Raw genomic sequence first — 13,430 nt, forward strand, 5'->3', positions numbered from 1 at the left:
ACTATTTCATAGAACTGTTATGCTACTGTTCCTGTACATAGCCACCAACTAGATGAAGCTAGTGGAATGTAACACAATTCAAGAAATTAGTTACAGTTTCTGAATGAATGTCTCCCACCCCCCTTCAAAAACAAAACGTGAAGCAACAATAGCACACACTCTGGTTTACATGGCAGTAGTGCTGCACTACAACTGGCCTCAGTCCCTCAGACAGAACGATGGTGTATGGCAGGGTATTGTGGAGAAAGGACCTGCCAATGGCTACTTTTCCCAGTGGAACTTGCAAGTTCTCTTCCCACCCTCTACTTCGTCTACTTCTCCTGATACATCCCCTGCCCTTTTATCTTCTCTTCAGTTGTGTTTTATAAATAAACCTGCATTTTGAAATGGTCACGACTCCATTAAAATCAGAATATACGCAGTGCTCCTTGTCAGTTGGTCTCTGCACTAGGGATTAGGAGAGCAGGGTAACCTCTGCTGATTTCCCTGGATATTCTGTCCTCTTTTAACCATGTAATTTATACAGAGTTTGTAATTAGGGAGAAGAAAACATTTATTGAAGCAAACTCGCACTCTGTATGTGAGAGAACATTCAGGTGACTTAGTGACAACTTGAGGAGTGAGCATTTTTTATGCTGAAAACTATTGATTAGAAAAATCTGAATTGCTGAGCCAGTATTATGGATCATAACAATGAAAAATAATTTTTTATTACAAAACACAAACAATCAAGGCTCAGTCTTTTTTCCCATTTTTTAACCATGTGCCTGTTCTTCATGTAGACAGCTGCTCATTATTCTGCCATTAACACTCTTTCTGGACTAATGCTTTATCTTTCACCACAAGCATTAACATGCTCTTTGCCTTTGTTGCAGGACAGCTTTGTTATTTAATCTCTCCTGCCCTCTGCCCTATCGCACACCTTCCCTTTTGTTTCCTTCCCCACCAACCCCCTCTCCCCTCCTTCACTTGCTTAAAACCTAATTTTCTAACCTTTACCAGTTCTGATGAAAGGTCACAGACCTGAAATGTTAACTCTGCTTCTGTCTCCACAGATGCTACCTGACCTGCTCAGTATTTCCAGCACTTTGTTTTTATTTCAGATTTCCAGCATCTGCAGTGTTTTGTTTTTATTCCAATCTTTTTACTGTTGGTTGACATCTCAATAAGTGGCACACTCCTTCCCACCAAATCAAGGACAGAATAAATAGTGGATGAGGAGGAGCGAGGCTCTTATTTGTGGAAAAAAATATAGATTTTTTAAAATATTCATTCATGGGTTCGATCATCACTGGTATTGCCCAACCCTAATTGCCCTTGAGAAGGTGGGGGTGAGCTGTTTTCGTGAACTGCTGCAGTCCATACGATGTAGGTACACCCACAGTGCTGCTAAGGAGGGAAATCCAGAATTTTGACCCAGCAACAGTGAAGGAACTGCAGTTATTTTTTATTCATTCATGGGATGTGAGCATCGCTGGCCAGGCCAGCATTTATTGCCCATCCCTAATTGCCCTTGAGAAGGTGATGGTGAGCTGCCTTCTTGAACCGCTGCAGTCCATGTGAGGTAGGTATACCCACAGTGCTGTTAGGAAGGGAGTTCCAGGATTTTGACCCAGTGACAGTGAAGGAACAGCGAAATAGTTCCAAGTCAGGATGGTGTTGACTTGGAGGGGATCTTGCAGGTGGTGGTGTTCCCCTGCTTCTGCTGCCCTTGTCCTTCCAGTTGGTAAAGATCGCGGGTTTGGAAGGTGTTGTCTAAAGAGCCTTGGTGCGTTGCTGCAGTGCATCTTGTAGATGGTACACACTGCTGCCACTATGCGTTGGTGATGGAGCGAGTGAATGTTTGTGGATAGGGTGCCAATCAAGCGGGCTGCTTTGTCCTGGATGGTGTCGAGCTTCTTGAGTGTTGTTGGAGCTGCACCCATCCAGGCAAATGGAGAATATTCCATCACACTCCTGACTTGTGCCTTGTAGATGATGGTCAGGCTTTGGGGAGTCAGGAGATGAGTTACTTGTTGCAGGATTCCTAGCCTCTGACCTGCTCTTGTAGCCATGGTATTTATATGACTACTCCAGTTCAGTTTCTGGTCAATGGTAACCCCCAAGATGTTGATAGTGGGGGATTCAGCAATGGTAATGCCGTTGAATGTCAAGGGGAGATGGTTAGATTCTCTCTTGTTGGAGATGGTCATTGTCTGGCACTTGTGTGACGCGAATGTTACTTGCCACTTCTCAGCCCAAGCCTGGATATTGTCCAAGTCTTGCTGCATTTCTAGACGGACTGCTTCAGTATCTGAGGAGTTGCGAATGGTGCTGAACATTGTGCAATCATCAGCGAACATCCCCACTTCTGACCTTATGATTGAAGGAAGGTAATTGTTGAAGCAGCTGAAGATGGTTGGGCCTAAGACACTACCCTGAGGAACTCCTGCAGTGATGTCCTGGAGCTCAGATGATTGACCTTCAACAACCACAACCATCTTCCTTTGCGCTAGGTATGACCTCAACTAGCGGAGAGTTTTCCCCCGATTCCCATTGACTTCAGTTTTACTAGGGCTCCTTAATGCCAAACTCGGTCAACTGCTGACTTGATGTCAAGGGCAGTCACTCTCACCTCACCTCGAGTTTAGCTCTTTTGTCCATATTTGAACCAAGGCTGTAATGGGGTCAGGAGCTGAGTGGCCTTGGCGGAACCCAAACTGAGCGTCACAGAGCAGGTTATTGCTAAGCAAGTGCCACTTGATGGCACTGTTGATGACACCTTCTGTCACTTTACTGATTGAGGGTAGGCTGATGGGGCGGTAATTGGCTGGGTTGGACTTGTCCTGCTTTTTGTGTACAGGACATACCTGGGCAATTTTCCACATTGCAGGGTAGATGCCAGTGTTGTAGCTGTACTGGAACAGCTTGGCTAGGGGCGCGGCAAGTTCTGGAGCACAGGTCTTCAGTACTATTGCCAGAATATCGTCAGGGCCCATAGCCTTTGCAGTATCCAGTGCCTTCAGTCGTTTCTTGATATTACGCAGAGTGAATCGAATTGGCTGAAGTCTGGAATCTGTGATGATGGGGACTTCAGGAGGGGGCCGAGATGGATCATCGACGCGTCACTTCTGGCTGAAGATTGTTGCAAATGCTTCTGCCTTATCTTTCGCACTGATGTGCTGGGCTCCCCCATCATTGAGGATGGGGATATTTGTGGAGCCACCTCCTCCAGTTAGTTGTTTAATTGTGCACCACAATTCACAGCTGGATGTGGCAGGACTGCACAGCTTAGACCTAATCCATTGGTTATGGGATCGCTTAGCTCTGTCTATTGCATGCTGCTTACACAATTTTGCACGCAGATAGTCCTGTGTTGTAGCTTCACCAGGTTGACACCTCATTTTGAGGTGTGCCTGTTGCTGCTCCTGGCATGCCCTTCTGCACTCTTCTTTGAACCAAGGTTGGTCTCCTGGCTTGATGATAATGGTAGAGTGGGGGATATGCTGGGCCATGAGGTTACAGATTGTGGTTGAGTACAACAGCGCCTCATGGATGCCCAGTTTTGCATTGCTAGATCTGTTCGAAATCTATCCCATTTAGCACGGTGGTAGTGTCACACAACACGATGGAGGGTATCCTCAGTGTGCAGGCGGACTTCGTCTCCACAAGGGCTGTGCGGTGGTCGCTCCTACCAATACTGTCATGGACAGATGCATCTGTGGCAGGCAGATTGGTGAGGACGAGGTCAAGTATGTTTTTCCCTCTTGGTTCCCTCACCACCTGCCGTATACCCAGTCTAGCAGCTATGTCCTTTAAAGGACTTGGCCAGCTCTGTCAGTAGCGGTGCTACCAAGCCACTCTTGATGATGGACATTGAAGTCCCCCACCCAGAGTACATTCTGTGCCCTTGCCACCCTCAGTGCTTCCTCCAAGTGGTGTTCAACATGGAGGAGTACTCATTCATCAGCTGAGGGAGCGCGGTAGGTGGTAATCAGCAGGAGGTTTCGTTGTCCATGTTTGACCTGATGCCATGAGACTTTGTGGGGTCTGGAGTCGATGTTGAGGACTCCCAGGGCAGCTTCCTCCCGGCTATATACCATTGTGCCACCACCTCTGCTGGCTCTGTCCTGCCGGTGGGTCATTGTCAGATATGGTTCCATGAGTATAACTCTGTCAGGCTGTTGCTTGACCAGTCTGTGGGACAGCTCTCCCAACTTTGGCACAAGCCCCAGTAAGGAGGACTTTGCAGGGTCGACAGGGCTAGGTTTGCCATTGTCGTTTCCGGTGCCTAGGTCGATGCCGGGTGGTCCGTCCGATTTCATTCTTTTTTATTGATTTCGTAGCGGTTAGGTCGAACTGAGTGTCTTGCTAGGACATTTCAGAGGGCATGTAAGAGTCAGCCACATTGCTGTGGGTCTGGAGCCACGTAGGTCAGACCAGGTCAGGACAGCAGATTTCCTTCCCTGAAGGATATTAGTGAACCAGATGGGTTTTTACAACAATCGACAATGGTTTCATGGCCATCATTTAGACGAGCTTTTTAGTTCCAGATTTATTAATTGAATTCAAATTCCACCTTCTGCTGAGGTGGGATTTGAACCCATATCCCCAGATCAATATCCTGGGTCTCTGGGTTACTAGTCCAGTGACAATACCACTATGCCTCCACCTCCGCCTTTTAGTTCTAATACAGTTCCAAGTCAGGGTGGTTCATGGCTTGGAGGGGAACTTGTAGATGGTGGTGTTCCCATGCGTTTGCTGCCCTTGACCTTCAAGGTGGTAGAGGTTGCGGGTTTGGAAGGTGCTGTCGAAGAAGCCTTGGCAAGTTGCTGCAGTGCATCTTGTAGATGGTACACACTGCTGCCACAGTGCACTGGTGGAGGGAGTGAATGTTTAAAATGGTGGATGGGGTCCCAATCAATGGGGCTGCTTTGTCCTGGATGATGTCAAGCTTCTTCAGTGTTGAAATAGGAAGAAAAAAGTAAGAAAGAAAAGTAAGTTTTGCATTTCTGTAGCGCCTTCTGTAACCTCAGGATGTCCCAAAGAGCTTTACAGCCGATGAAGCACTTTAAGTGTAGTCACTGTTGTGCTGTAAGAAACGTGGCAGCCAGTTTGCACACAGCAAGCTGCCACAAACTGCTAAGTGATAATGACCAGATAATCTGTTTTTGTGATGTTGATTGAGGGATGTTAGCCAGGAAACCAGGGATAATTCCCTTGTTCTGTTGAAATAGAACCACAGGATCTTTTATATCCACCTGTGAGAGCAGACTGGAGGACCTCTGTTTAATGTCTCATCTGAAATATGGTACCTCTGACAGTGCAGCACTCCTATCAGTGCTATACTGGGACTGTCAGCCTGGATTTTGTGTTCAAGGCTCTGGAGTGGGACTGGAACCCACAGCCTTCTGACTTAGCAGTGAGTGTGCTACCAACTGAGCCACAGCTGACACACACAAGTAAGGATTTGGGCTGCACTTCATTTTAGTAATGTTTTTACCCTCTTTGTCAGCTACTCCAGCAGAGGTCCACGAAGCCCTGTCGGAGCTCGGGTACCATTCATTCAGACCAGGGCAGGAATTAACCGTTATGAGGATCTTATCAGGTACGTGAGAAAGGAATTTTTCAGGCTACGTGATCACATTTCATATTGTACTTACTAGTAGCAATAGTAGGTGAATCCCATCTATCTCCTCAATTACCTAGTATTATACAGTAGAGAAGGAGACCAATCCCCTTTTGAAAGTTACTGTTGAATCTGTTTCCTCTACCCTTTCAAGCAGTGCATTCCAGATCACAACAACTCACTGTGTGTAAAAAAAAAAAATCCTCATCCCTTATTTATTTCTTTTGCCAATTATTTTAAATCTGTGGCCTCTAGTTACTGATCTTCCTGCTAGTGGAAAGTTTCTCCCTATCTGTCTACTGCATCAAAACCCCATTTAAAGAATGCACATGAAAATATATCTGATGGTGTTTGCATTAATTATCACTGATTTATGATTGAAGCAAAATTGTGCTTTTATTACAAAATGTTGTGGCATTGTGATGTTTGTTTATCTCCATACTCAATTTCATGTCTTGCCTTTTTCAAAGTGTGCGATACAGAGAAGGCATATGGCACAGGGAGAAGAGGAATATCATTGGGGGGAATTGGAGAAGACCTGTTTGCCGATCGAAACTAGGTACAGAGAACGATCTCTGCTCCCAAAGCGATGGGCCCGAGGCCTGATCAAAATTCAGCCTTGGGGCTCATCTGTTTGGAACTAGTCAGCTATGGACACAAATTCGGCATCCTGACAGTGATCTTCGGTTTGGAGGAGATTACTTTGGGCCAGCTGCGGCCCCTGGTTAGGTCCGAAGTATGTGGGAAAGTGGGGTGGTGATGGCAAGGAAAACAGGAGATGGAAGAGTCTACAGCGTCCCACAATATTGCTGTGGAGCCAGAAGGAAGGAATTCCTCCTGCTCCTGACTTCACATTAAGTAATAGAAAAGAACAGAATTACCTTTTTTTGTTGGCGACCTCACTTTGAGGACCCACTGGTTAGGTTGCATTAGACTCATAAAAATTGAACGTGGCAGGTGGCTCAGGGTTCAGTGGGAAGGGATAGGCAGTGCTGGAGCATTGGGAGGGAATCCTTGGTTCTCTACTCCCAGAGCATGAAAATTCTTTCCTATTCTCTCAAGATTTGGGAGATTGATCTTGGGATGTGGGAGAATTTAGGACCTTGATAGAGGGTTATGGAAGCTTGGAGATGGATTCTGGCAGTGAGCATACTGAGAAAGGGGTCCAGGAAAGTGGGAACCAGGAACAACATGTCTTAAAGCTTTTGGAAGCAATAGGCTGCTGGATTCAGTGGGTATTAAGGAAGGGAGATCTGGGATTAGTGGGCTCAGGACAATTGGTTGGGGGTTGGTCATCAGATGTGAAGTTGGAAGATAATGGTTGCACTATGTCGAACTACTGTGAGGGAGTAAGGGTTATGGAATGGTTTTGGAGAGAATTGCTAAAATGCAGAGGATTGGAGGGGATAGGATGGGGAACTGTTATGGAGTGGGTAGAATCACTTCTTTAAAAGACCACTGAGCTGGGAAGTCTGCTTATAAAAGTAATTGTTGACAGTATATTGAAACCCAGACTCAAAGTAAGTCCTCCAGCCAGAAGGAGGAAAGGTGTGGGCACTTGGATGGAATGTGGGAGCTGCAAGAGGTGGGAAGGAAGGAGAGGGAAAGTCTATCAGTGTCAAGGCTCCAGTCTGTCCTGAATTCTTGATCCCTTGAATGCTTTATATTTTAAAAGCAGGTCACATCTCCTCTGTGCTTCAGCATGTAAACCGACTTCAACTCAACCAAATAATTAAAAACCAAAGTTGTTGATTACAATACTTTCAGAGGTTTCTGATGCTCTCTTATGGTGTCTGTTTTCTGCCCCAAACAAGGTCTTTCTACTTTGGTTGTGCTCTCCACTGGAATGGGGAAATCATTTTGCTACCAGTTGCCTGCGTACCTGTACGCCAAGAGGTCAAAGTGCATCACCTTAGTGGTTTCACCTCTTGTCTCACTGATGGATGACCAGGTGAGGTTTTCAGTTTCTTTTTTAGTTTTTTTTTAATGCCCATTTGTTTTTAAGGAGTAGCCCTGATTGCATTCTCAAATTTAAAAAAACACAGCCCTTGTTAGAAACATAGAAAATAAGAGCAGAAGTAGGCCATTCGGCTCTTCAGCCTGCTCCGCCATTCAAAAAATATCATGGCTGATCGTCTAATTCAGTACCCTGTTCCCGCTTTCTCCCCATATCCCTTGATCCCTTTGGCATTAAGAAATATATTTATCTCCTTCTTGAATATATTTAATGACTTGGCCTCCACTGCCTTCTGTGGTAGGGAATTCCACAGGTTCACCACCCTCTGAGTGAAGAAATTTCTCCTCATCTCGGTTCTAAATGGCACACCCCGTATCCTGAGACTGTGATTCCTGGTTCTGGACTCCCCAGCCATCGGGAACATCCTCCCTGCACCTCGCCCGTCTAGTCCTGTTCGAATTTTATAGGTTTCTATGAGATCCCCCCCCTCATTCTTCTAAACTCTAGTAATATAGGCCTAGTCGACCCAATCTCTCCTCATACGTCAATCCTGCCATCCTAGGAATCAACCTAGTAAATCTTCTTTGCACTCCCTCCAAGGCAAGAACATCCTTCCTCAGATAAGGAGACCAAAACTGCACACAATACTCCGGATGTGGTCTCACCAAGGCCCTGTATAACTGCAGTAAGACATTCGTTGCTCCTATACTCAAATCCTCTTGCAATGAAGGCCAACATGCCATTTGCCTTCCTAATTGCTTGCTGCACCTGAATGCTTGTTTTCAGCGACTGGTGTACAAGGACACCCAGTTCTCTTTGCACCTCCCGCTTTGCTAATCTATCACCGTTCAGATAATCTGCATTTCTGTTTCTACAACCAAAGTGGATAACCTCACATTTATCCACATTATACGGCATCTGCCATGCATTTGCCCACTCACCCAACTTGTCCAAATCACAGCTTACATTCCCTTCCCCCCCACCCCCACCAGCTTTGTGTTGTCTGCAAACTTGGAAATGTTACATTTAGTTCCATTTTACGTTTAGTTCCCTCACCCAAGTCATTAATATATATTGTGAATAGCTGAGGCCCAAGCACTGATCCCTGCGGTACCTCACTAGTCACTGCCTGCCACCTGGAAAAAGACCCATTTATTCCTACTCTCTGTTTCTTGTCTGTCAACCAATTCTCAATCCATGCCAGTATATTACCCCCAATCCCATGTGCTTTAATTTTGCACACTAACCTCTTATGTGGGACCTTATCAAAAGCCTTCTGAAAATCCAAATACACCACATCCACTGGTTCTCCCTTATCTATTCTACTAGTTACATCCTCAAAAAATTCCTGTAGATTTGTTAAGCATGATTTCTCTTTGATTAACCCATGCTGACTTTGCCTAATCCCATTTATGCTCTCCAGGTGTTCTGCTATCACATCCTTTATAATAGACTCTAGCATTTTCCCCACTACTGATGTAAGGCTAACTGGTCTGTAGTTCCCTGTTTTTTCTCTCCCTCCTTTTTTTAAATAGTGGGGTTACATTTGCCACCCTCTAATCTGTAGGAACTGCTCCAGAGTCCATAGAATTTTGGAAGATGACCACCAATGCATCCACTATTTCCAGGGCCACTTCCTTTAGTACTGTGGGATGTAGATTTGTCAGGGCCCTGGGGATTTGTCAGCCTTTAAACCCCATTAATTTCCCTTGCACTAGTTTTTACAAATACTCCTTCAGTTCCTCCCTCTCATTAGACCTTTGGTTCCCTAACATTTCTGGGAGATTATTTGTGTCCTCCTTTGTGAAGACAGAACCAAAGTATGTGTTTAATTGTTCTGCCATTTTTTTGTTCCCCATTATAATTTCCCTTATTTCTGACTGTAAAGGCACATTTGTCTTCACTCCTCTTTTACTCTTCACATTTATAGAAGCTTTTACAGTCAGTTTTTATGTTCCCTGCAAGTTTTCTCTCATACTGTATTTTCCCCCGCTTAATCAACCTCTTTATCCTCCTTTGCTGAATTCTAAACTGCTCCCAATCCTTAGATTTGCTGCTTTTTCTAGCAATTTTATATGCCTCCTCTTTGAATCAAATATTATCCCTAATTTCTTTTGTAAGCCATGGTTGAGTCACCTTTCCGGTTTTATTTTTGAGCCAGACAGGAATGAATAATTGTTGTAATTCATGCACACGTTCTTTAAATATTATCCATTGCCTATCCACCGTCAACCCTTTTAGTAAAGTTCCCCAATCTACCATGGCCAACTCACGCCTCATACCTTCGTAGTTTCATTTATTTAGATTCAGGACCCTAGTTTCGGATTCAACTACTTCACCCTCCATCTTAATGAAGAATTCTATCATGTTATGGTCGTTCCTCCCCAAGGGACCCCTCACAACAAGATTGTTAATTAATCCTTTCTCATTGCACAATACCCAGTCTAGGATAGCCTATTTTCTAGTTGGTTCCTCAACGTATTGGTCTAATTAGTAACCCAAAACAGTCATCGAGGTTCTGATGAAAGGTCACAGACCTGAAACATCAACTCTGTTTCTCTCTCCACAGATGCTGCCAGACCTACTGAGTATTTCGAGCACTTTCTGTTTTTATATCCAAGACTCCAGTTCTGTTCAGTCTCATGACTGTTAACAAAACAAATAATGAAGTATATTTCACCCCACGACCAGATAATGTACTAATCCCCTTTTCAGTTGCTTCTCAGTCATAGACCTAAACGATGTGTATTTTGTATGAGGTAGTGTTACTGCCATCATTTATACCTCTGTTAACATCACTAAATGGATATAAAGGCAAAGTACTGTAGATGCTGGAAATCTGAAATATAAACAAATTCTGGAAATACTCAGGTCAGGCAGCATTTTCTGAGGGGCCTTTTGTAGAACTGAAAAATCTGGTCATTTGTGTCATTGCTGTTGTGGGATCTTGCTGAAGACAATTTGTTTCCTACATTACAACAGTGACTACATTTCAGAGTAGGTATTTGGCTTTGAAGCTCTTTGGGATGTCCTGAGGCCATGAAAAGCACTATATGAATTCATTTTTTTTTTTAACTGTGTATCAGGTGTGGGGTTATTTTATATTTCTCTAGGAAGGAACCATGAATAGTATGCAGTGTTAAAGTTTGTGTTGTATCAGGTTATTGGCGTGAAACCACTTTGTATATTCCTACAGGTGTCGGGGCTTCCTTCTAATCTAAAAGCTGTTTGTATCCACTCCAGTATGACAAGGACACAGAGAGAAGCAGCTGTTGCAAAGGTCAGCTGACAATTTAGTGGCTCATTGTGGCCATTGAATGTGGGAACTTTGAACTGATCTCATTGCAAATGTTCTTCAACCTGTTTATAGAATCATGCAATACAGAAGGAAGCTATTTGGCCCATCCTACCTCTGCCGAATCATTGGAAGAGCTGTCCAATTAGTTCCAATCTCCTGGTTTGTCTCCATAACCCTGCAAATATTTCCCCTTCAAGTATTTATTCAGTTCCCTTTTGGAAGTTCATGTAGAATCCGCTTCCACCATTCTTTTAGGCTGTATCTAAGTGATGTTATTTAATGGTATACATAAGTATCTTGTATGAAAAGAATCCCTGTTATTTCTGTCTCTGTTGTGCACCTGGATGTCCATTTTACATTACAACCTGGAGAAAATGTCATCCAGTGCCATTTAAATGAAAACATTTAGATCAGTGGCAGTGCTGTCATTAGCATAGAGGCAAATAGTGACTCCATTGCAAACCATTGCATACTATCACTGAGGTATTCTGAGGAGTTATCAGTATTTCAAAAGCAGCTGCTGGAATATACTCAGAAGGAGGTTTATGTCCTTCTTGCATGCAGACTTGAAAACATTAACTTCTCAGAAACATCCAAATACTTCTAATTCTTTTACATTTTGCTGCCTCATGCCTTTGGGCAGTGAGAATATTTACTTCTGAAAACTTCTGTCACGAAAGTGTTAGATTCTCCTTTTGAATTTCCTAATTTACAGTAAATGTTGGGGTTAGGAGATGGGAAATGGTTAGCTCACTGCCTTAAAAATGAAACAATTAAACCTGTATGAGTGCATTCTTGTTACTGTCCATGATGTCATGGAGACCCTCCCCCCCCCCCCCCCCCACCTGTCAAGAATAAGGCATTTTAATTTAGTCATATGAACATTGATTTTAAACTGTTGCTGGAGTGAAGAAATGACTTGCTTAAAGAGATCACCAGACATTTGGCTGGAGGACATTTGCATACTAAGAGACAGTGCTTGAGAGACAACGGAACTGCTCCCTGGTCCAATTAACACAAATGGATTTTGATCACCAGACATTGAAGGTGTAAGGAAACTTGCATTTCAGTGTCTGCTAAGATGGTGAATCCACAAACGCAGGTGTGGTTAAACCATCTGGCCACATGACTGACCTGCTGGCCCAGGCGCTTTTTGAACTGCACACAGGACAGTTTGAAGACAGACTGCAGACAGACTGAACCTGGAACAAGAGAGCCTCTCCTGGCTGGCGCACTCTCGCTTTCTCACAAACCTCCGGACCCACTGAAGTCGCTTAAACTTCGAGAGAAAAGACTCCTACATTGAAACAAGTTAAAGCGTGTACTAGACCCCAACAAACGGCAAGACTTACCAGCAACCAAAGACTCCACATCGAACTCAAAGGACTGTAATTACAACCCAGCTATTGCCTCAAACTTTTCCCCTTCATTCTTTCTACGTTTTCTGTCTCTATCTGCGTGTGTGTTTATCGCGTATGCATGCTAGCGTGGTCGCGTCGCGTATTCGTGGTCGTTAACCGGATTAGAGTTTAAGGTTAATAAATTCCACCTTTCTTGTTTAAATCTATGAAAACCTGTAGGATTGATTTCTTTGCCTTACAATTGGAAAGCAGTGAACAAGGATTCAGTGAGGGGGAGCTACGGTTAAACCAGGCTGAGAGGGAATCCCTGGACCCTTTTCTCACCTGGTCGTAACAGAAACTTGGGGGCTAGCGTCCTGCATTTAACCCACGACAAACGAGCAAGTGGGAAGCCAAATTGATCCCAATCAAAAAAGAGAAAAAATTTCAATACAGGTTTTCTTGTGTTTATGTGTGCTAGAATACTAACATGTTTGTGACTGAAGTCAGTAACTCCCCAAGTCAGGGTGAAGTAACTTGGGATAAGTTAAAAGCACTGTCCATGGAGGAGTTGAGAAAAATGGCCGAGCAGTGTGGGATCACTGTCTGTGCCAAGGCTAGAAAGTCTGAACTCCTAAGGCTAGTGGCCAACCATTTTTCCCTTGAATCTGAAGAAGCAGAAACCGGGTTAGAAGTAGACCCTGACAGGGTATTGCTAGCAAAGATACAATTGGAACAGAGGAAACTTGAATTTGAGGAGAGAGAGAGAGAGAGCCTTCCAGAAGGAATGTGAGAAAAGAGTGAGAGAGGAGAAAGGAAAAGCAAGACTGGAGAGAGAGAGAGAGAGAGAAAGATAGAGCCTTACAGAAGGAATGCGAAGAGAGAGCTGAGACGACTTCAGTTAACTGAGGTGGGTGGGTGGCGACACAGTAACCCCAGTGAAAGCATGGCCAATATGGAGGAGCGTAATTCAGGGCTGGGTACCACTCAGCAGGTCTGGCAGCATCTGTGGAAAGAAAAGCAGAGTTAACGTTTCGGATCAGTGACCCTTCTTCGGAACTGACAAATATTAGAAATGTCACAGGTTATAAGCAAGTGAGGTGGGGGTGGGGCAAGAGATAACAAAGGAGAAGGTGTAGATTGGACAAGGCCACATAGCTGACCAAAAGGTCATGGAGCAAAGGCAAACAATATGTTAATGGTGTGTTGAAAGACAAAGCATTAGTA

At 44.3% G+C, this 13,430-nt stretch overlaps 1 protein-coding gene across 1 annotated transcript in view; it reads left to right on the plus strand.

The window, feature by feature from the left end:
• The window catches only part of recql4 (RecQ helicase-like 4), a 79,488-nt gene that overhangs the window by 37,243 nt on the left and 28,815 nt on the right, over window positions 1-13,430 (plus strand). Inside the window, exons 11-13 of the mRNA XM_068015737.1 lie at window positions 5,495-5,587; window positions 7,423-7,559; window positions 10,762-10,845. Of these exons, the coding sequence (XP_067871838.1) occupies window positions 5,495-5,587; window positions 7,423-7,559; window positions 10,762-10,845 (314 nt within the window). The remainder of the gene's footprint in view (window positions 1-5,494; window positions 5,588-7,422; window positions 7,560-10,761; window positions 10,846-13,430) is intronic.

Source organism: Heterodontus francisci, chromosome 2 (genome assembly GCF_036365525.1).
Source record: "Heterodontus francisci isolate sHetFra1 chromosome 2, sHetFra1.hap1, whole genome shotgun sequence".
Classification (NCBI taxonomy): domain Eukaryota; kingdom Metazoa; phylum Chordata; class Chondrichthyes; order Heterodontiformes; family Heterodontidae; genus Heterodontus; species Heterodontus francisci.